Raw genomic sequence first — 24,789 nt, 5'->3', positions numbered from 1 at the left:
ATGATCATGACCATGGTGAAGATGCAGCTGAGTGTGAGTGATGTGTGTGTGTGTGTGTGTGTGTGTGTGTGTGTGTGCATAGCTCAGGATACACACTTAACTGCTTATGTTCTTTATAGTGCGTGCCATAGAACTTAAACACCTTTCTTATATGAGTGTTGAAGTGTTTACTTGACTCCTTTTCATGCTGTAATACTATCAACTCTGGATGACAGGGAAGGTCTGTCCTTTCACCGTTGGAGGTCAACACTGAGAACATTGTCTGGCAAACAGGTGTTCAAGAAAGAGTTTTTGAATGAGTATTTATGATAGAAGCATTATTCCTGTTTTTTTCTTCACTATCAAGATGCTGATTTCTAGCAGAATGATAGAAACTTCTCACAAGTAGCCACTTCAGGCCAAGAGGGGATGTGGAAAACTAATTCCTATGTGTATCTTAGGGAGGCTCTGAGATGAACCTGGGCATCAGTTATTGTTTCCTATGATTACAGAAAGGAAGACAAAGGTGATGAACAAAAATACCATCCTGTCTTTTTTTTGACAATCAAAAATTTTCTTTTATTCCTATTTCAACGTATCTATAGTCAATTGGAAATGAAATTTTTGCAACTTTCTCTGTTGTACTGCAATTATTTACACAAATTGCCTAATTAGATTTCTATCTTATTCCTATAGGAATTTAGAAAGCAGTGAGTTATGACTTCATTAGAGTAGGGTAATTCTTGGGGAGAAAAACAATGAAACATCCACTCAAATGTATTTTAATCCAAGACGACTTGCTATTTGACTGTCCCATACAATTCATCTCATTAGCTTAAATTCGTAATTGAGTCTTCCTTAACATCTGACAAGGGAGTGAACACAAATTTGCTTTTGGACTGTAATAATGACTTTCCATCACATTATTTACTGGAGAAACAGTGGCAATCAACAAATCAAATAGTACTATACCCATAGGAAGGATTGTAATGAGTTTCATTTTCCGTATTTTTTAAAATAAAAGCAAATAATCACGGTGTCCATATTTTAAAATCTTCATTCACTGATTTAACGTAAGTAAAGGGGAATGTAGAAACTGGCTGTAATTTGGAACTGAAGCTGATTTGCAAGCTGTACTCACAGAAAAATGTTTGACTTCTTTACCAATAAGAAAATTGTCTAATTGTACAACTCAAAATTAATAGTTATTGTGCAATCTGTGTCTTTCGCAACAACTATAGAAAAGAAAGATTTTAATACAGTGGAAAATTACCTAAATATTCTACATATTTAGGAAACTACAAAAAAAAATTGTCTGTGGATTTAAAAAAAACACAAACAAAATAAAGCAAAACCTTATTTATGTCTCACTTGGAATTTATGGCAGAAACAGGATGTAGGGTGTTTAAAAAAATAACTAAGCTTGACACTGCTGGCAGGAAAGTCAATGTGAACAAAAAATTAAAAACAGAGCCCATTCTGTGTTACCGCAGGGAGACAAACGAATACTTTCATTCAGAGTACAGCCCCCTTTACATGGATGAGACTCTCCTTTCTGCTTTGGTTATTAAAATCCTTTTTAAACCCTCTGAGCTCTCAAGAAACTTTGTTTTGTTATCCTAAACCATGTTCTTCTCTGAAGTACTTCAGTCCTTCTCACACAATTTTAGCTTCCAGTTTTAGGCTCTTATCTCTTTGTTCCATATGTATCGTCTTCGCCTGTGGGGCCAGACTATGGGAACCTGAAGGCAAGTGGCTGGGCCTCATCTCGTACCATGTCTTTCTCAGGGCTGCAACCTTCCTGAACACCAGTAGCATGGAGAGTGGCTAAGAGCTCTACATTTCCTTCAAGTGATGCCTCCCCTACCCGTTAGCCATGCGACCTTGGGCAAGTTACTTAATCTTTCTGAAGCAGAGTTTCATCGGCTGTAAAATTGGAACAATAACACCATCAACCTCCTGGAGTTGTGAAATAATTCACAAGTGCTGAGCAGAATGCCTGGTGCCCGGGAAGCCCTCAGTAAATGGCAGCCTACCGCCGCTCCCGCTCCAGCACACATATTTGCTGACTGCTACGAATAATTTAAAATCTACCATGTCCAGAGACAAAATGTTGTTTTCAATCTGAAATTAGAAAGTCACTTTTTTTTTTTTCCTGAAGAAGATTCACCCTGAGCTAACATCTGTGTCCATCTTCCTCTATTTTGCATGTGGGTTGCTGCCACAGCATAGCTTGATGATGATGTAGGTCTGTGCCCAGGAGCTGAACCCATCAACCCCGGGCCACCAAGGCAGAGCATGCCAAACTCCCCGACTACACCACCAGGCCGGCCCCCCCAATCTTCCTCTTTTTGCTTGAGGAAGGTTTACCCTGAGCTAACATCTGTGCCAATCTTCCTCTATTTTGTACATGGGTCGTCGCCACAGCATGGCCACTGACGAGTGGTGTAGGTCTGCACCAGGATCCAAACCCACAAACCCGGGCCACTGAAGCAGAGTGTGCTGAACTTCACCACTAGGCCACGGGGCCGATCCCAGATGTCACATTTTAAATCTTGCAGTTTTACGCAGATGGTCTTTCCTTGTCTGGGGAATCTACTGGATTTTGTTGATTCTTTTTTTTTTTCATTCACACTTTAATATCTTGGAACTTGGGACGTGTCTTACAATCCAATCTTCTAAGTAGCTGAAAGATGTTTTGTTTTGTTATCTTAGATTCAAATACAGCATGAACTTTGCTGATTCTTTTGAAGAAAGAGATTTTAGAAAGAGAAGTACAGCACTCAGAAGCCTCCATCTCTTCTATGTTGCTCTTCATGCTTTTAAGGCTGCCCCAGAAGGCCCAGCCTCAGAGTGCCACCATCAGTATCCTTTAAATGCCTTAGGCAAAGGGACACTGCTTGTTTTACCAAGCACATGTTTTTTAAGCCATCTGACATCATTACAAATTGACATCACTTCAAATTGGTATCTGGTACTCTGAAGGCAGAAAGTCCTGATTATTAGAGCTTTCGCACAATTAAAACGCCTATTTGGTCGCTACTGACTTGAAAAGCCTTAACGATGTTGATATATGTCCCGATTTTTCCAGAACATTTATGAGTTTTGCCTGTCGTCCCAGCACAATTATTAATAGCAACTCCTTTCATTCTCAGGAGTACCCTGGTTTGGACGATAAATTATGTGATTACCCAATGTGAAGACCAAGGTAGGTCTGAAATTTATGGCTTTAATGCCCTATATTTTAATTTTGTCTTTGTTATTTGTAAACCTAGGCTTCTAGTCAACCAGTCATTCGTGTGGTTCAGGCAGTGTTTTTTCCTTCACATTTTTGCCTCACATTGGTTACACAATGAAAAAGAAAACACACATGGCCCTAACTCATGGAGTTTACAATTTAGTAGAGCAGACAGACATTAATTAAGTAATTACAAACCAAAAATGTCCCAGATCCTCAGGAGAGGTACAAGATGCTACGATGGCCGATAAATTATAACCCATGGGGAGATGGGATGGGGCATATGGGCAACAGAAACACACCTGAATTGTTTTTTGACCCCAAGAGGATGTTATCTCATTTTAACACAGTGTTCAAAGTGTCCTTGTGTTTGCCTGCCATGGTGAGGACACATTTCAGTACAAAGAGGCCCTTGTGAGGACAGGCACTAAGTAATATTTGTGAGTGTGTAAAGGGCAAGGAGCAGAAAGTTAGCCCTTGGTTTCTTATTTGAGTGGCAAAACCACGAGGGAGCAATGAAGAGTGGGGAAGAGAAGTACAGAACAACGATATTTGGTATTAGTCCCTTGAGAGTAAAGTTGCACCAAGTTTTCTGTTTGTTTTGCTGTTTTTGTTTTTTCCCCCTGAATTCCTTTTGGAACACAGTTCTAAGTACACGGCAAAAATGCTCAGAGAATCTTGACTTGTGATGATGGAGGAGAAAATGAAGCCCAGAAAAAGAAGGCACAGAACCCAGATTAAAATAGAGAAAGGAGAGTTAAAAGGTGCTCTTAGGCCAGGCTGGCTTCTCATAGTACCTGTCTCCTTTCTGAGATCTACAGTGTCAGCAGCCAATGCAGACTGTGGGTTGGCAATTTTGGGGAAGACAAGGGAGCATGTAGGCCCTGAGAGGGACGCCATGGACTACAAATATGAAAAGTTTCTCCTCAGAAAGAACTGTGGAGGTCCAGAAAGCCAGTATGGGAGGAAGATGGCTTGCGAACAGGTTCCTAGTTATTGACAAAACACCAGGTGTGTAAATTTATTTCTGGGATCCCACATGATTAACTGGTTTGCTTTCCATTTATCTGTTGCCCAAAGAGCACACTTCCAATACAAATAGGCCCTTCCAAAGACAGGAAATTAAATAATAATTATGTAAGCGCACAGGGCCAAGGCCAGAAAAAATTAAAAAAGGATTGGTCCACGGTGCCTGCACAGAGAATCTACCAATTATGATGCTACATCTTCATCCACAGGCTCTGCACTAATCCAGATAAATGTCAACTAATGGTGGGCAAATATTTTATCTAGCCAAATTTTTACCTAAATGAGACATAACTATACTTAAAAACTCAGAAAACTCTTCAAAGATTAGAGATGACAGTGGCAGAGTCACATGTGTTTATTTTTCATTTAATGATGTGTGATTAATTAACGCATATATTTCACACTCGTAATTAATGCAAGTTGGTATAGTAGACAGAACTCTGGCTTTAGGGTCAGAGAGATCTAGGTTTAAATCCTGGCAATGCCATTTGTCAGCCGCTTGTTCTTGGCAACTCTTTGAGCCACACTTTCCTCATCTGTAGAATGGGGATACTATAATGAAATGTGGGGCCCTCCCTGAGTTTTGAGAATTTAATAAGATAACATATGAAAGTACTTAGCAGGCCTGGCACATAGTAAGCTGTCAGTAATCAGTAGCTGCTTTGATGGTGTTTTGGTTCAAAATTCTTATAAATAACCTGGATGATAATTTAATGCCTCTAAATCACAGTTTTCTCATATTTAATACTGGTCTAACTATACCCGCTCTGATCGCTTATCACAAATTATTATAGAGATCAAGGGAGATATTACATAGGAAATCGCCATTAAAACTACCAATTTCTTTACAAACGTAAAGTATTATCCTTTTCTCTCTATTATCTGTTTGGGTTTATAGCTACTTGTGTTATTTGTTTGTCTTTATTTAACAAAAATGCCCAAGTGAAGGAGATACACTGCTTTTGCTGACTTCTATTTGCAGCACACACATTCTAGGGACTCTATACGGTGGATGACAGGCAGATGTTAGGACTCAAGTGTTCTCTGCAAAGAATTTTCTTCCTTCTCATTCTATTTCTTTCCTTCCATGTTCTATTTCAATTCATTCATTTAATACTTATTAAGTAACTATATGTCACCTTTTCTCCTTTTTGTCTAGGCTAGTCATAAAACAGCACCAATATTCAGTGCTTCTGCTCTTGTTGTTTGCTAACGTTGACCTTGGGCAAATTAAGCTCAATGTGCTCAGTTGTTTTTTTAATCTGCAAAATGGGGACAATAAACCTACTTCAAGGAACTGTTGTAAGAATTAAGTGAGGATTAAATGTCATGTTCAACAAGGACTTGTTGAATGAGGCTGACTGAATTCTCTCCTGTGCATTCAGCCCAAGGCTGTCCCCTTGAACTTGACTGACCTGTGAATGATGCGCTGGCTCTGCAGGTAGTCCAGGGCCATGGCCAGCTCACAGATGAAGAGCTTCACGGTGTCTTCCTGGAAGCGGACGTTCTGCTGCAGGTGATAACGCAGGTCCCCACCCAGCAGAAGGTCTACCACCATGAACATGTCTTCCTCGTCTTGGAAGGAGTACCTGCAATAGAATTAGAAGAGAAAATGTATTAAATACATCTACACACTAAAGCCTCCCAGAGACAAATGACAGCTTACAACCAGAGCAGAGTGTTCTTGAGCTAAAAGTTCAGGCTTTGGGAGTACCTGGTCTATCACTAGCTCTATGACTCTAGGCCCTCAGTTTCCACATGTGTAAAATGGGAATAATAAGATTATCTACTGCATTTCATCATAGTAAAGAATAAATATAAGTATAATATTTAACATCATGCCTGGCATATGGCAAGCGTTCATTAACTGTTAGCTTACAAAACTATAAAGCCCAGGAAATAAAGAAAGCCCCACTTATTCTCATATCATTAATGATCATATCCTAACCACACTGTTGCAGGAGGTCCATGAAAATACGAATTATGAGGCCTCCTTGAAACATTCTCATGCCCAATTTTCCACACTAACGACTTCATTGCCCAGCAACATTCTGACAAATCATGTACCACACTAATGATAAGAAACAGATATAAAAAGGGCAATAAGGAAGTAAGGGCACAGTACGAGGAAGTCATTCGCTCAGTCTTTGGGATGGGGAGGTAAGAGAAAGCTCCTCAACAGAGGTGAAGCCCAGGCGAAATTTTGAAATATGGTGACAGTAATAATAACTACAAAATAAAGCTAGTGTCTCTGATGCTTCTGTGGAGTGACTTCTCTGGGGCAGGCTCTGAAGTAACGAGGGCTACTCCTTCACCCCACCATGCTGCTCTTACGCCCCCATTTTACAAATGAGGAAATCGAGGCCCAGTGAAGTTTAAGTAACTTGCGCAAGGTCAAACCCCTAATAAATGGTGGAGATGCAGTGTTCTCCAGGTGCAAAAGTAAGTTTTGAGCGAGAAAAACAGCACGTATTAAACACAGACACGGGAAAGAACATAGTCACAGACTATAGACTATAGTCACAGAACACCGATATAGGGAAGGAAAATCGTTTGGATTTGCTGGAACAACAGGTATGAGGGGGCAGCTTGAGCCTGGAGAGGAAAGGAGAGGGCAGATCCCAGGACAGGTGTTGGTTCACAAGTCTGTAGCCGCTGGGAGACACTGAAGGGTTTTAAGCAGGATGTACGATCAGACATGGGCTTCACACTTGAAGGAACATGGGGTGAAGGGTTCGGAAGAGGAAATGAGCCACAGGAGAGCAGAACTTGCCTCTGCTGTTTGCAAAAAGCCTCCTGGAAAAATGCATTCCTACTTCTATGACTTGTTTTGTTTCCCTCAGAGCACAAGCATGATTTCCAGTCACAATAAAGCTCTCTGTATCAACACTGTTTTGACCTGTTTCTTTTGACACAATGTCACTGAGATCCCATTTTAAAGTTTTATTTGAATCAAAGTATTAAGTGCTTGCAAGCAGTGCCCTGGGATGCAAACCAATTCCTAGTGACAAATTCTTTGCTTAGGAAATAAATGCAGAATATCAACGAGAACTGTACTTAGTGCATTTTCTTCTTTCTAATGATCATTGTGCTAAAGGAGAAGGAGGGAACTTGCAAATAAAAAGAAAGAAATTCAGTGAAGCATTAATCTGAGGTGGTAACATTCTAATGAAGATTAACAGTCTCCGATGCTTACTTGTTCAATAAATAAAATTTTGTTTACCATTAAAAACTGATTCATACAGAAGATGGCAGAAATTAAGCTCTTCGGGGGAATTTAGACAGAAACACAGGAAGTGCTTTGTAAAAATCTGAGAAACGCACCCTTGGTATTGTCTTTCAGGAAGTGATATTCCTCACCTCGATGCAATGACTGGCTGATCATCTCCACCACAGGTTTAATGGGCACCAGGAAAGCTGCTGGATCTGGGCTATTTGATTCACAATCTTTCTAACTGCACCACTACAAATTATATTCATTGTGTTTTACAGGTCTTTCAGCAAGCAATAAAGTGCTAATTAATATGTAATCATGCCTGGGACCTGCTGCCCCTTAGGCGGCTCTCAGGTAATATAACAGAAATGATGATTGCTCCTGGGATGTGAGAAAGGACTTTTGGGATGGCTGACAAATGGGGTAGGAATGGTGAGGCGGGTGAGGACTGGGTACCAAAGGAAGGGAAAAGAGAGTGAACCACAGACATAGCTAGATGCCAGTGGAAACAACCTATGCAGATTGGGTTAGCGTGCAGAGCAGCTGTTGACTGCACTCAGCTCCCCACTGGAGGAAGGTAGAGGTCAGAAACCAGAGGACTCCTCTCCCATTATCCATTGAACTCCAAGAGGAGAAAATGGTTTTATTAAATTCACCCTGAATGAATAAACATTTCTACTGGGACTTGGGTTAAGCTATTTTTATTCAAAGAACAGACTGATACAGGTGCCACTCATGGCAAGTAAACAACAGTGCTCGACCATGCAGGGGATTATTAATCAAAGAAAGAAGCCCAGACAAGAGGCAACATGCTTCCCTTGCCCAGTATGAATATAAATTTGTTTAATCACGGAGCCAGGTTTGGCTAAAAATCATCTTTCTCCTTCAGCACATCAGATTTGAAGCGCTCTATTGCAGATCTTAAACGCTCAGAGGGAGAGAAGATAAATATATTATTTTCCAGAAATATATCCAGTAAAATATGTGGGCATAATACAGTTTGGTGATAACTAGGATATGCAAGTTCATATCATAATCTGATTTTGTTTAATAAAAGAGTAAGGACTTTCTTATACCTTGGTCATGTATCACATAGATAAGTGCATTTCCATAACTTCTTTTTGGTATGTTGTATCATGACTTATTTATTTCTTAGTTGATAGCCTCAAAGTTAATAAGTCTGGTCCCAGTGTGTGTGAAATGCATTGCAAAGTGTGCTCAGTAAGAGAGGAGATAGGTAACAAAAGACCACCACCTACTCCACCTGACTCCATCGTGTTGTGACTCAGACCATTGCAATCGGCTATTCATAGCTCTCTCTATAGAATCTTAGACATCTCCAATCCATTCTACACACCACAGTTATATTTTTAAAATGTGAGTCTTATGCTATCCAGCCTTGTAAAACCCTTCACTTCTTTCCATGGTCTACAAGACCCTATATGGTCTGGTCCTGTTTACTTTTCCAGACTTATTCTGAAGATCTTTCCCTTCCATTCCTCACCTAGTAGTTCGTGCCCCTCCAGCCTTAGAAGCCTGTGATGTGATGGGACCTGTACCCACATGGACTCACAGTGCTGTCCACACCTGGTTACTTTCTATTCATCTTTCAGTCTCTGTCACTTGTCACAGAGACATTTCTAACACTCCATATTAAATCAGGTCCCCTGTTATATACAACGCCATATTCTTGTTCGCAGAACTTACCCTAATTTGAAAATACTTTCCCATGTGCTTTTGGCTTAATTGCTTTTATTCTCACTATGCCATCAGGATGCTTGCCTGCTTTTACTCATCCTTGACTCCTCAGTACCTGCACACTGCGTGAAATGTAGATTCTACAAGTAGTTGTAGAAAAAATAATGTCAACAAATGAACTAAAGAAAGGAAGGAGAAAAGCAAGATTAAAACACAAGTTTTGGGTGGGTCTGATATGCATTCCCTAGGTTCTATTTTTAGAAATTACCACAGTTACCAAATAAGTTTAAAGAAGTCACTCATGCTTGAAGCTGTCTCGTGGAGGCCATCTTGAGATAACTCTGAATCTGAGTGTTGGAAGAGATCTAAAATATTTTCTAACATACTGTTTTTCAAATTGTGGCTCATAACCCGTTACCGGGTTGTGAAATCAGTTTGGTTGGTTCTGACAAGCATTTTTTTTGGAGAAATAAAATAGATTGAATAACATAGAATAAGTTCTATTAACACGTAAGGCTAAACATTGTTTATGAAACTTCTGTTTTGGTGAATATAATGTGTGTCTCTGTGAGTATATCTACAGGGTTGTGATAAAAAATATTTTTCTTCCTGTGGGTTGCAGTCAAAAAAGCTTGAAAACCATGATACTAGGAGAACCTGCTGCCTACTGCAGAATTATTTTGCCAGATCCTCATTCAGACTCCACCTGAGCAAGGGTCAGTTCCGATATCACCATCTAGCAAAGCAAGGGAAATGCATGACTGATATTAGTTATCACTTCTAAAAGCTCTCAGGTTTTGGAGAAAAAGACATTGATTGATTCATCAAAGATGGAATCAATTAAAAACACACTTAAGGACAATACAAGTGGAAAATGCATAGGCTTCAGACAGACCCAGGTTTAATTACCACATGTGAATTTGGAGTTAGTCCCTTAAAGGAAACTGAAACTCAGAGAGGACATCTGTACATTGGGAATAATTTTATGCATCATGTGGCAAAGAGTAAATTAGATATAATGTTTGTAAAGTAATTAGCCCAAAGCATGGCACATGGAATAGTGGTAAAGAACTTGGCCCTGGAGCCAGACTGCTTGTTTTCAAATCCCAGCTCTGCCCTTTAATGTCTTTATAACTGGAGCCAGTTACATAGCCCTCAGCATCCCCATCTATAATGGTGCATACCTCATAGGGCTGTTGGGAAGATTAAGTGAGTTAATACATACGAAGTGCTTAAAACAGTGCCTGGAAGATAGCAAGTAATGGGTGTTAGCTATTATTATAACTACCTTTCTTCTTCTACCCATGAATGTAATACACCTCTGGTATTAAGCAGATTAATTTGTTTTATGCAGTTATTTCCTATCATATTATATGAAGTAACTATATGGAGATATTTATTGTCAATGGTATAATCAACATGGTTCCCATTAATTGAGCTCTTACCATGTGTCAGACACCATGCTAGGTACTTTGTGTATATAATTTATTTAATTGTCACTACAAACCTATGAGGTAAACAATATCATTATCACCATTTTTACTGATCATAAAAATTCAGATTTAGTCCTCAAAAAAATTAGCAAACCAAATCCATCAACGTATTCAAAAAATTATACACCATGACCAAATGGGATTAACATCTGAAAATCAATTAATATAATAGATCATATTAATAGAATAAAAAGACAAAACATATGATATCTCAATAGCACAAGAAAAGCATTTGACAAAATACAACACTCATTAATGATAAAAACTCTTACAAAGGGCATCTGCGATAAAACCTACAGGGAACATCATCCTTAGTGGGGAAAGACTGAATGCTTTCCCTGTAAGATCAGAAACAAGGCAAGAACATCTGCTCTCACTTCTTTCTACTGGAGGTTCTAGCCGGTGTAATTAGCAAAAAAAATAAATAAAAGACATCCATATCGGAAAGGAAGTAAAACTGCCTTTAATCACAGACGACATGATTCTGCATATAGAAAATCAAATGGCAACCACAAAAAACTGTAAGAACTAATAAACAAGATAGCAAGGTTGCTGGATACAAGGTCAATAAACAAAAATCAGTTGCATTTTTCTGTACAAGCAATGAACAATATGAAAATGAAATTAAGAATACAATTGCATTTACAAAAGTTTCAAAAAGAATAAAATCTTAGGAATAAATTTAGCAAAGAAGCACAAGACTTGTACACAGAAAATTACATCCTTACTGAGGCTCAGTTCATAAGGCCTATTCTTCTGCCAGTGGGAACATAGTCAAATTGGATCATGGGTTATTTAGAAATGACTTAGTAGGTTTTGATAGCTTTATGACTTTCTGATGTGAAAAGATATTCCTGGCTATCTTGTACATTTCCTCCTCCAGACTATCCAGGTGATAGAAGTGTGCACTGCAATTGGGTTGTCATTGTTCCTAGGTTTTGTCAGTGGACAGAGATAGAAACAGATACGGATATTTGATATAGGTAAAGGTATAATATACATGTGTATACACGAATGTAATCTAAGATAAACACATCATAAGTTCATAATGATACTCAACCTGTTACCTACTGAAAGACATTCAGATTGTTTCCAGTCTTTTGCCATTACTGATAGTGTAACAGTGAAAAACTTCATGCATATGTCTTTTTATATTCTGGCCAGTCTAACTTTGGCATAGATTCTTAGAAGTGGGTTTGCTAAGATAATGGTTTGTTAAAACAAAAGGTAAAGGCATATGTAATTCTTGCTCAATATTGTGAAATTTATCTCCATAAAGGGTGCATCATTTTGCATTCCCACCAGTAATACATGAGAACGCCTAATTCCCCACATCCTCTCTCTAGAGTACGTTGTCAAATTTTCACAAGTTTCTTTTTTTTTTTTTTTTTTTTTGCTGGGAAAGATTTGCCCTGAGCTAACACCTGTTGCCAATCTTCCTCTTTTTTTTTCTTTTCCTCCCAAAAGCCCCAGTGCATGGTTGTATGTCCTAGTTGTAAGTCCTTCTACTTCTTCTATGTGAGCCACTGCCACAGCATGGCTACTGACAGACGATTGGTGTGGTCCTGCAACCGGGAAATGAATCTGGACCGCTGAAGCGGAGCGCCGAACTTTAACCACTAGGCCATCAGGGCTGGCTCTCCAGAAGCTGTTAACTTCAGAAAAACCCAGCAGTAGAACAAGAAGATCTGAAACTTATAGTGTCCTTTTTCTCTGTCTCGTAAGTAGAATTCTCCAAGGAAAATCACACCTTAAATGCCCTCATCAAAACACACATAAATGACCTCATCTACTCTTGTGTATCTTGCATGTGTATCCAAGTTAAACACCCATATATCTAAAATTCATAAACACGGATTATTTAGAGTTTATGTAGATCTCTTTGGCAGTGGGTAGAATAGATCTGAGGGAACTATCATGTAATAGTTATAGTAAATGTTCATTAAAACTTCCTTTTTAGGCAGAAGAATCTTTTGTGTACATCTCAGGAGATGTAAGAACTCTTGGTCTGAGTTCATCCCCCCTCTACTTTAGTCTTTCCTGACTTCTTCTTGCCAAACATAAACTACATGTTACCCATCTGTGTTTCCCTTTCTGCACTTTCACAACATCTAGCCGTTTCCCTATTATAGAGCACTCCAGAAACCCAGCTATGTAGATGGTTGCATTGTATTATATTGTATCATGACCATTAATATTTTTTGCCTGAATTCCTCATCTGACCGAACAATTTGAGAGATGTGTGCTTCACTCATCTCTGTATTCATCAGCAACCCCTCATGTAGAGCTTGGTACATAATGAACGCTTGTTTAATCAATGGCAATTTTACAAATATTTATTGCATATTTATTTACTTGTGCAAGGTGCTGAGGCTAAAGGAGTAAACCAAGGAACACGGTTTTCCTCTTCTTAAAGCTAATCATCTATAAATGATAAATATTTATACAAACAAATGTGTAGGTATAAAATGTGGTAAGGGCTGTGAAAGAAAAGTGCAAAATACTGTGATAGAGATGAACAGAAGGATCTCATTTTGATTGTAGGGTGTCACGAAAGCCTCAGAGAAAGTAATACCTATACTTGCCTGATTCAAACCATAAACTATTGCCTCAAATTAAATGAACAAAAATCCACAATTTATACACGGAAAAAGATTGTGGATGATTTTTTAAAATCACACATAACAGATTGTAGGTTATTTTCCTGATGCTCTGAGGTACTGACTGATTTTCCTCCAGCTCTGACCTTTATCTGGACAGAGCTTTGAATGTTCTTTTGTGATCTGTCAGCTCATCTGTACTGGCTCTGGAGATGTTATTTATGAAGATTCTCTGGGGAAAATTTGGCTATTATTATTTTCTACAGAATCTCTTGAGATGGTTACCTCAGAGAATAATAGAGCCAGAAAACAGACCAAGGGGAAGAATAACATCTCGCTGCCCATATAAAAGAAAAAGCCAAGACACAAGCTCAGATGATAATGAGGAAGAATTAAATCAGACTGTTACCCACAGCGGTCATCAGAGGTCCAGAAAAAAAATGTTACAAGTTAACACTTTCTGTGCTTCCTGAGAATCCCAGACCGATTGCAAGGAGACAATCTAAGTGGGATGAGTTTGGGTCATTGATGGGATCCCAAATGGCCACCTGTGATTCAGAGTGGCTGGGCAGGCCCTGACTGGGCTAGGAGAGGTGCCAGATGTGCTGAGTCATGCATTTTAATTGGCCACCTCTGCAGAGTGGATGAAATGAAGAGATGAAAAGTTCATCTGGCACAGGGCATTGTCTACCCCTGTGCCTCTCTAGCCAGAAAGGCTATTTATTTCCTTACTGACCAAGCTGCCTCAGTCTCAGAATTCCAGGGCAGGGAGAGGACTTCCCAGCACTGCTCCCCGATACAGAGATTCTCACTTTGCCTTTTATGCCCTCTTCCTAGCCTCTCCATTTTTAATGCCTCCCACTTCCCTTTACCTGACCAGTGTTTACAGTCAAGCTAGACCAACTGCGCCTTCAGAAATGTTGTCATCTCTCCTGCTCTGCTCTCATCTCATGGGGCTTTTCTATCTCTCTATGTCTGATCTCCAGCAGTTGGAACTTGACCAGGGAAGCAGGAATAGGTATAATGTTTTTTCTCAAAGTGAAGTATATTAAATTACAAGTAGTGATTTTGTTTCACTAAAACATCATCATTTATCAGGTTAAAATGGCTCTTTAAAATTTTTTTTATTGATTTAGTAATTGTATTTAATTTTTAAAAGTTTGGTTTTAGAGTCTTAGAAGTAATGATACACATATAAGTAACATTAAAATAAAATATAAGTTAATGCTGAGGGTCTCAGAGAATTTGGGGGATGGGATTTGGAATCCAGATTTGCTATCGCTTTCTCGTTTTGTGGTTTTGGCAAAGAATTAAACCTCTCACCTTCAACTTACTCTCTTTTTTCTGGTGAGGAGGATTAGCACTGAGCTAACATCTGTTGCCAATCCTCCTCTTTTTGCTGAGGAAGATTGGCCCTGGGCTAACATCTGTGCCTATCTTCCTCGACTTTATATGTGGGACACCTGCCACAGCATGGCTTGATAAGCAGTGTGTAGGTCTGCACCTGGGATCCAAAACTGTGAACCCCAGGCCGCCAAAGCAAAGCATGTGAACTTAACCACTACGCCAGCGGGCTGGCCCCCTGAGCTTACTCATTTTTATAAGGGGAAAAATACTAATTCCTACCTTATAGAACGAGTATTTGAGATATGTCATATAATGCATGCAATATTTTAGCACAGCACCTCAAAAATAGTAAATCCTTAAAAAGATTAGCTGTCTTAAAGAGTGACTTCACATATGTATGATTTCCTTAAGTTTTCCCCAAGAATCTACTTCCTGAGCCTACTTCCTAAAAATACGCTTTCCAATTGATCATGCTGTGTCATAGTGAGGATACCTCTCCCCATTAAACTCCAATCATGATTAAACACACAATATGCTTTAAAACAGCAACAAAAACAAACTAACATCTGTTATGTGCAATCTAAGGAGAAAGACACACAACTGTGCTGATTGGATTCACTTTAAATTTACAACCACAAGTCTCTAACAGATATTTAGAAAATCTTATTCTAATTCTGCATTAATTTCACATTTTCATTCATCTAGCAGCTTCTCTCTCCAAAATTTCCTATACTATGCCCACTCCACATTCTCAATTGATGACCTTGTGCATCACAGAGGCAATGACACGAGAACTACTTCATCTGTCCACCAAGAAATCCACCAGCTCACAAACGTATACATTACATACTCTGCCTTCTCTCCTAGTACAGCGAAAGAAGTGCCCCTACTTCTACCTAAGGCCAGCTCATTTACCTGTGCCCTGAATCACATCCATCTCACCATCCTCAGGAGCTCACTCTGGCAATCTTCCCCTTTCTATCCCACATTACCAATTACTTCCTCTCAACTGACTCACACTCTTTGCATTCAAACTTCCTTATGCATATCTTAAAATATATATAAATTATCTACAATAAAATAAATATTTATAAATAAAAAGAATATAAATAATAAAATATATATAAAATAAGTATTTAAAAATATCTATTATAGTTCTAGTGATATATACAAAAGGTAATAGAACATAATCAACTAGGATTTATTTTAATAGAACATGACCAAACTAGGGTTTAGGATCAAAGTTGTTTTAAGACTTGCAGATCAATTAATTTACTTCACCACATAATAGAAATGGTCTCAATAAAAAAGAAAACATATCTGACACAATTTAATACCCATTTATGATAAAAACTTTTAGCAAACCAGGACCAAAAGGAAACTTCCTTATTGTGATAGAGGATCTCTACAAATAGCCTATAGCAAACATCATACGAAATCTTGAAATCTTGAAAACCTTCCCCACGAAATCAGGACAAATAGACAAGGATGTCCATTATATTCAACACCATCCTCAGTGCAAATGCAATAGGCATGAAAATAAAAAGGTAAGAAGATAGGAAAGGAAGAACTAAAACTCTCATTATTGGTTATGAAATGATTATAAATACTGAAAATCCAAAAGAATCCACAGGCCAACTAGTAAAATTAGTAAGAGAATTTAGCAAGGACCCTGGACACAAAGTCAATATCAAAAATCAATTGTATTTTGGTAAACAAGCAACAAACTACTAGAAAATAAAATTTTGATAAATAATTACTATTTGTAATCACATCAAAAACATTAAACACCTAGGAATAAATCTAAAGACAGATATAATAGATCTCTACACTAAAAACTGAAACCAAAGAGAGAAATCAAGGGACATCTAAAGATACAGGGAGATATATAAATATTATACATATATGTATATATATGTATATATTTTTATGAATTGGAAGGCTTAATATTTTAAAAATGTTAATTCTCCCTGAATTAGTCTATAGAATCAATGTAACCCAGTATAAATACCAGCAGCTTTAAAATACAAATTAACAAGCTGGTTGTGAAATTTATATGGAAATACAAAGGGACAACTACCATCAAGATAATCCAGAATAAAAATTATGTTACTGAATTCTTTTACCAGTATAAAGCTACAGTAATTAAGACAGTGTGATAAATGTGTAAGGGTACACAAGTAGGTCAATAGAACAAAGTCTAGAAACCCACACATATATGGTGACTTAACTAAGAACAAATGTTACTGCGGTGAACTCTTCGATAAAGGGTATTGGGTTAATTAGCTATCCATATGGGGAAAAAAATGAATCTTGACCCTGGATTATAGATCTAAATGTAAAAGCTAAAATAGCAAAGCTTCTAGGAAACAGGATAGGATATTTTTACCTTGGTATAGGCAAAGATTTCCTAAAGAGGACACAGAAAGTACTACCCACAAAGAAAAAGACTGATAAATAATACCACATTTAAATTCAAGCTTTTTGATTACTAAAAAAAATCAATACAAGAGTGAAAAGGTAAGTTACAGATTGGGTGAATAATTTATATCCAAAAAAGGACTTGTATACAGAATACATAAAGAACTTTTATGGACAAATGAGAAAAAGAGGCAACAAATAGAAGGATGGACAAAAGACTCAAGCACTTCTCAAAAGAAGATTCCAAATGGCCAATAAGCATATAAAAATGTGCCCAAACTCATAAGTCACTAGGGAAACCCAAACTAAACCCACAGTGAGATATCATTACACATTTACTGGAACACCTATACATAAAGAAACTGACAATACCAAATGTTGGTGAGGCTTTAGAGCAACTTGAATTCTCATACATTGCTGATGTGAGTATAAATCGGTACAACTTATTTGGAAAACTGTGTGTGCTTTTGTTTATCGAAAGATACAAACAAGAATGTTAATAGCAGGACTATTTGTAAAAGTCTCAAACTTGAAACAACCCAAGTATCCATCAATAGTAAGATGTATAAATACATCATGTGATATTGATACAATGGAATATGATAGAGAAATAACAGTATATTATTGCTACTTGTGACAACATGGATGAGTCTCAAAACACAACAAAACCACTTTGCACTCTCCACTCCCAAAATAAAATTACTCACTTCCTGTTTTCTCATCAAGCCACTCTCTTTGGTCTTTTGGCCTATCTAGTAGGAGTTAGCTCTTATCAAGGTCATAATCTCTATCTTCCCAAGTCAGTGGTCGGTGCTTTGTCTCCTTCTTATTGACCTCTCAGCAGCACTTGAAATGGTCTGCACTCCTTCCTTTCTGAAACGCTTTCCTTTCTGGATTCCGGCTGCCATGCTCTTCTGATTTACCCCTAGCTTGTTGGCTAGCTTCCTAGCTTTTCCTTCTTTGTCTAGTTTCCTGAGTCTTCCTCCTCTATCAGAACTACTAGAATGCTCCAGGTCTTTAGTCCTCGAGCCTTTTCTTCTATCTATCTAACTTCTCTCCAAAGGTGTTTCCTTTGAGTCCCTGGTTTAAATAGCATCAATAAGCCAATGGTACCCATATTTGTGTTTTGTTGGACTTCTGCTTGGACCCTGGACTTCTCTTCTGAGCTCTAGACTTACCACCTATTCAATAGCTCTATTTGAATGACTAAGATGCGCCTCAAAATCAACACAGCTGAAAAACAGTGCTTGATGTTCTTTGTGAAACTGCTCCTCCTTAGATCTCCCCACCTTAGTGCATGACACAACCATTCCCCAAGTTGCTCAGGCCAGGAGTCATTATTTATTTTACTCTTTCTTCTAGCCAAGCGGCAGGCATGTTTTCTGACAAGGCCAATTGGATTCTCTCCCACGACTTTGAGCCTTTGAGTGGATGACAGAAGGTTAGAAAATTGGTTGGAGCTGATTCATCCCAGCTGAGACATCCTTGAGAGGCTGTCCATTAGGTCTTGCTGCCTAGATTCCCAGCACTGCCTTTGTCCCTCCCCTTCCTGAGACCTGCTCCTTCAGCTTTACTTCTGAGGCTGTAAGCTACCCCATATCCTTCCAATCAATTTCTTTCTAACTTAAATTTTCTAATAATTCCTTCTGTTGGCAATAAAGGAATCTTTTATAACATTGATGAGTAAATGAATAAGTGAATGTCTGCATTATAAAGACTCAGTTTCCTGTCCACTAGTCCATCAGTCAGTCACCAATCATGTATGGAACAATTACTATGTACCAGTCACACAATAACACTGTTCTCTGCTGAGCTCTTTTTCAGGAACTGCTATCCCTTCTTCTCCACTTATCCAAGCTCATCGAGGTCATACCCAAGGACAACGTCTTCCTACGGCAACACTGGATAATTCAGGATAACCTCCCCTTTCCAAGATCCTTAATTTAATCACATCTCTTCCTAGGATGACAAAGCTGGTCACTAATTAAAGTAATAAGGACAGATTTTAGTTAGTAGTAGACTACTGCAATAGGAAAAGAGTCCAGTGTGAATTGAACTCAACTTTGATTTGTACAGAAGTGAGCAGGTGTTTTAAAGGGAGAATGAGAGGATAGGGAAGAAGATGAGTGGGGGCTCAGGAGAGTCAGGGAAGTGAAAAATTACAAAAAGCAGGAAGGGGGTTGGCCCATGTGAAACTCATCTGGATTGGTTAACTGGCACTCATCAAAGTTAGGCTCCTCCCCTCCCACAGAGGCTGGGAGACAGGGGCCCTATCTTCAGGTGTTGGCTGGAACAAACAGTAGTAGTTTCAGGCCTAGTCAAGAAGAGGGCTCAGAGGAGCCTGGCTAGAGTTTGGTCAAGACAGAATCATTACCACCAGATGGGCCCAATGTAATCACAAGAATCCCTAAAAGATGGCAGAGGGAAGCAGCAAGTCAGAGTCAGAGAGAGGTTTCAAGATGTTATGCTTCTGGTTTTTAAGATGGAGGAAGGCACTATAAACCAACGAATGCAGGCAGCCTCGAGAAGCTGGAAAAGGTAAGGAAACAGATTCTCCCCTAGAGCCTCCAGAAGGAACACCGCCCTGCTGACAGCTTGATTTTAGCCCAGTGAGACTGATTTTGCACTTCTGACCTCCAGAATTATAAGATAATAAATTTGTGGGTTTTTTAAAATGTTCATATTCTTTTAATGAGGTAGAATTCATTTACAGTGAAACCCACAGATATTAAGTTCATAATTTAATGAATTTTTACAAATATATACCCTCATATAAGCCACACGACAATAAAGATAATAGAATATTTCACCTTCTCTACAAGTTTTTCATATGCTCCCTTCTAGTTAATTTCTACATCCCATAGGTAATCATTGTTCTGACTAGTTTTGGCTTTTTATGAACTTTCAGCTCAAATAACAATGCAGGGCAAAAGGAAAATAATGTCTTAATTGCATTATGAAAGTAGTTTTAACCTCAAGTACTCCAATTTGTGTTGTTTTAAGCCACTAAGTTTATGGTGATTTGTAACAACAGCAATAGGAAACTAATACAGCTATTATTTCTGGGTGATGAAATATGGGCATTTATTATTTCCATTAGAACTTTCTGTATCTCCATATTTTATACAAAAAATCCATATTATTTTATATTCAAAAAATTATTTAAATTTTAAAAAACTTAGAACAAAAGACTTCCTAACGCCCAGGCTAGCTCAAGCTCTGGTGTACTTGTCTACTTAAGCATCCTCTCTGGTTATGGAGGCTGAGGGGCTATTCCATTTCTGCGAGGGGCCTCACTGAGTCATTTGTTTCATCCTTTATTAAGCATCTACTATGTGTGAGGTGCTTTAGATACATACTCTTCTTCATAGCAGTACCTTCTGCCTTGGGTATTGCTGTTATTCCCAATTATGGATGAGGAAACCAGGAAAAATACATAACATTAACTTGCTCAGTTCACAGAGTTACCAAGTGGTGGAGCCGGGATTCAACCTGGGTCCCTCTGACCTCAGGGCCTGCAAAGAACCTGGAGTGGGTGTGATTATATGAGGGGATGTTTGTGAGTGTGCAAGAGGTCGCAGCAGTATGATGGGAAAAAAGCAACAAATCAGGAGGCAGAAACCTGGTCCCACCACTAACTCACTTTATTCATTCATTCATCACATATTTATTGAGCACTTACTGTGTGCTAGGTTATTGGAGGAGCTGGGGAATGAGGCAGTGAACAAAACATACAAACATACCTGCCTCATGGAGTTTGTATTCTTGTGGGCTGTGAAAGATAAAAAAAATAAATTCCGTTTCCATCCATATTTTATAAGGGAGTCTCATAAGATGTCCTTAGGGGATGGTATAGTGTAGCAGGAAAAGCAGGGGCTTTGAAGTCCGGATTCCTGGGTTTGAGTCCTGGCTCTGCCAGTTCCTGGCTGTGAGACTCTGGGAAAATGACTTAACCTCTCTGAGCCTAAATTTCTTCAGGTATAAAATGGGAATAATAATCCCTATCAACCTAGGTTGTTAGGATGAATAAATGAGATAATATATGTAAAACCCAAAATAATAGAACTCCATTGACAGGAAAGCTATTATTATTGATGCCGTGGCTCTGAAGGCTGCCCTGAGTTCTCACAGTCGATGGTTCCATGAAGAAACACTGGCCCTCTGAGTCACAGATGATGGAGGTGGCTTCCAGGAACCCATGATATTCAGCTGTGTTCAGCCATCTGATAGGACCCCCTTTTCACACCCATGGTAGGTGGTCCTTACCACTTAACACAGATGATCTTGTCTCCGAATTTCCTGAAACCACAGGTAGACTCTTTTTGTTCACAGGAACAAGGGACACAGGTGAGGAGAGAGCAGAGCCCTGAGGAGCTGTGTACAGCTGCAGGCTGAATCTCAATTAACAAAAGCCACCTGGGGAACTGCTGCGCTGGGCAGGACTGGGGCCCAATTGTTTGCAGGCTGTGGGCTGCCAGGGCTTTGTTAGCGGCCCTCAGGGAGGGACTCACAGGAAGATTTTATTTGCTTTTCCTGGATGCCATCCCTGTCAGGCAGCCTTCACTATATAACTTGGCCTACATCTGATGGCTGTGTTCCTGAGTGGGGCCAGGTCTGTGGAGGCTGGGAAGGTTGAATTTTAATTCAGAATCTTCTTTCACACTCAACACTGCTGCCCCCAGACTAGTGAACATACTTCCCTGAAAACCCTCAACGCGCACACACACACACATATACAGGCACACACACCCTTCTTTGTACCTAGTCCCTTCATGCACTTCTCACAGTTTACATATTCATGTGCCATTTGATTAATGTCAGCCTCTCATTGTTAACGGAAATGTCAGGCAAATCAGGGGCTCTGCCCATTCCTGCTCACCAGTACGTCCCCACTGTATGGATCTCTGTTACAATTAAGGTTGTTAGATTTAGCAAATAAAATTACAAGATGCCCACTTAAATTTGCATAATGAATAATTTTCAGTTAAAATATGTCCTGTGTGATACTTGGGACATATACTAAAAATTATTATTTGAAATTCAAATCTAACTGTGCATCCTGTATTTTATCTGGCAACTCTAATTATAACCACTTTGTTACATACATGAATGAAGGAATGAATGGGGCTAAGGCATGATCAAAAACAGAAAACCAAATGCAGACATTTTACTGGAAAGTACACACTAATATGTTAGGAGTGGTTGTTTCAAGGTCATACAATTATTGGAGAATTTTCATTTTTCTATATGATTTTCTATGTTTTTCAAGTTGACTGCAATGAGCAGAAAAGTTTTCAAAATCACATACGTGTATATATTTATACCTATACACACACACACACAAACTTCTTAGCATTAGTATAAAATCTGCTTAAAGGAGAAATAATTTGTGTTTTCCCTCAGCCTGAAAACCAGAATTTTCTGAACACATTCCCAGAGGCTAGGGGCATATTGAGCATCCTCGAAGATTACTGAAAGGAACATTGAGAGGCCTACATAGCATATCAGTAATATAGAGCACACAGGGGCAGGAGATTAAAAAAAAATATTGTGTTATTTTATTAATCATACAATGCCTCTTAAGAAAATTGGCTCCTGAAACTTTGGGGATGTAAAAATAAGTCTAGTTAAAGCCAGGACACAAAATCTTGATTAAGTTGTATCCAATATATTGAGGAACCTTTGATTTTTTTCCTTTGATTTGCAGAATGAGGATGCAAAACAAAACAGACAACATAAGCTCTTACAGAGAATGAGTTAAGACCTATCCCCCGCCCCCCTCCTCACAACTTCCCATGATGCCTTGGGGCCAAACACCATTCAAATTTGTCTTTGGATGTCCACACTGGTCATTAGTGATGGTCACATTCAGAATGCTATACCTTAATGGAGCAAGGAAGGAAAAGAACTACCATTTGTAAGATGCTTGTAACATGGTAGGCACTGGGCATAGCACTTTATCTCATTTTACTCATAAAAACAACCCAAGTTACACACATGAACCTTATGTCATAACAATGTGACTTAAAAATGGTAAAGTAAATTACTCTCAATCACACCTCCAGAAGCACTGCAAGGTGCTTAATAGTTGTGGAAAGAGTTACTTACATTTACTGTGCTGTACTTTCTAAGGCAGAAAGCATTTATTAGAAGGAATAAATACAGTTTCTGAAGATTTTATCTCAAGGCTCAAAACACAAAAGGGTTTTCCGCTGTACTTGTAGGAATGCCCGCCTCCCAGTTTCCAGTTCTGAATGTGGTGCCAGAATCATAGGGGAGGGGGTGTCTCTTCCCTCTCCTCTGTCAATATTAATGGTGCCCAATGTTCTACTGTGAGATTCAGTGTGAGCAGAAAGGAAGAATAGGGTATATGGCATGTTATCACCAAGTCTGCATGCATGGAGAACCGAATGTTGTCTGGAATGAAACTAAGTTAGCAATAGCAAAATCTGTAAACTTTGGCCCACTTAAAGTCTCCTAACATCCATGTTATTAAAAACATAGGAACAGAATGAAGTCAAATGCATTAAAATGTAGCACAGGGGGCCGGCCCCATGGCTTAGTGGTTAAGTGCGCACGCTCCGCTACTCGCGGCCCAGGTTCGGATCCTGGGCGCGCACCGCTTGTCCAGCCATGCTGAGGCCCCATGCCACATACAGCAACTAGAAGGATGTGCAACTATGACATACAACTATCTACTGGGGCTTTGGGGAGGAAAAGGGAAAAAAAGGAGGAAGATTGGCAATAGATGTTATCTCAGGGCCTGTCTTCCTCAGCAAAAAGAGGAGGACTGGCATAGATGTTAGCTCAGGGCTGATCTTCCTCACAAAAAAAAAAAAATTGTAGAGCAAAATGAGTGAGCCACATAAAGACCTCCACGCACAAGAAAAGAGCAGGAAGTAATAGATCATGCAAGTTTCTTTGCCTACTCTGTGATGAGAGATAAGCATGAAAAGGCAAAATGCTAAGTATGTCCTTATGGAAGGTTTCTGTTCTTAAAGGAGAAAATTAGTTGGCTGAAATTTCGAAGAAGGAAAATGTGACTTTGAACAAAGGGAGGCTGCGAAGTGAGAGCATCTTATTCTCAGGGTGAAGAAGGTGGGGGGGGGGGAAGGCAATTTGATGATTGCTAAGGATGGGGAAGAAAGAGCTGCATCCCTTTAACTCTTTACATGGCAGCGTTTTGAATAGGCCACTCTAGAATACTGATGAAATACACTGAGCCCGAGCCAAAATTAGACTCTACCACGTCTGAGTGGTGCACAAACTATAATAGACCTATTTCCAAGTCACACAGAACCATCTTCTTTTCAACTACAATGTAGAGTCTTTGAGCAAATTGTATCTTAAGTGAACTGTATTAATTAAAGATGGAGGGAGACAGGTTTTATGCACTGATTCCTCCAGAGAAATGTCCCTAAACACACAGTGACATTTTAGTTATTTTTCCATTAGTATTCTCTGAATGAAGACTTCTTTTTGCCTTTGCTAGTAAGAACTGCTTGGTATGCATATTTAAATAACAGTCATACTGAATTAGCTTTAAGAACTGGCTCTTAACATAATGGATGCATTAAAATGTAGAGCAAAATGAGGGAGCCACATAAAGACCTCCACTCATAAGAAAAGAGCAGGAAGTAATAGATAATGCAAGTTTCTTCCTCGTCTTCTAAGCTTTAGATTATGATAATAGCTTTGAAAGCAGATCACAGTTACTTAATGTCTAGCCCCTGACATAAGCTAGCTCCAGCTCTGTTGAAACCTATTTGG

General features: G+C 39.0%; 1 protein-coding gene across 4 annotated transcripts in view; it reads right to left on the bottom strand.

The window, feature by feature from the left end:
- The window catches only part of STK32A (serine/threonine kinase 32A), a 114,341-nt gene that overhangs the window by 50,427 nt on the left and 39,125 nt on the right, over positions 1–24,789 (bottom strand). For all 4 annotated transcript variants that reach the window (XM_058543438.1, XM_058543429.1, XM_058543447.1 and 1 more), the window contains exon 5: positions 5,662–5,835. In XM_058543438.1, coding sequence (XP_058399421.1) covers positions 5,662–5,835 — 174 coding nt within the window. The remainder of the gene's footprint in view (positions 1–5,661; positions 5,836–24,789) is intronic.

The sequence above is a fragment of the Diceros bicornis genome, chromosome 1, assembly GCF_020826845.1.
Source record: "Diceros bicornis minor isolate mBicDic1 chromosome 1, mDicBic1.mat.cur, whole genome shotgun sequence".
In the NCBI taxonomy this organism is placed as follows: Eukaryota; Metazoa; Chordata; class Mammalia; order Perissodactyla; family Rhinocerotidae; genus Diceros; species Diceros bicornis.
The sequence above is the reverse complement of the archived record's forward strand: the minus strand, read 5'-3'. Positions and strand labels throughout refer to the sequence as shown.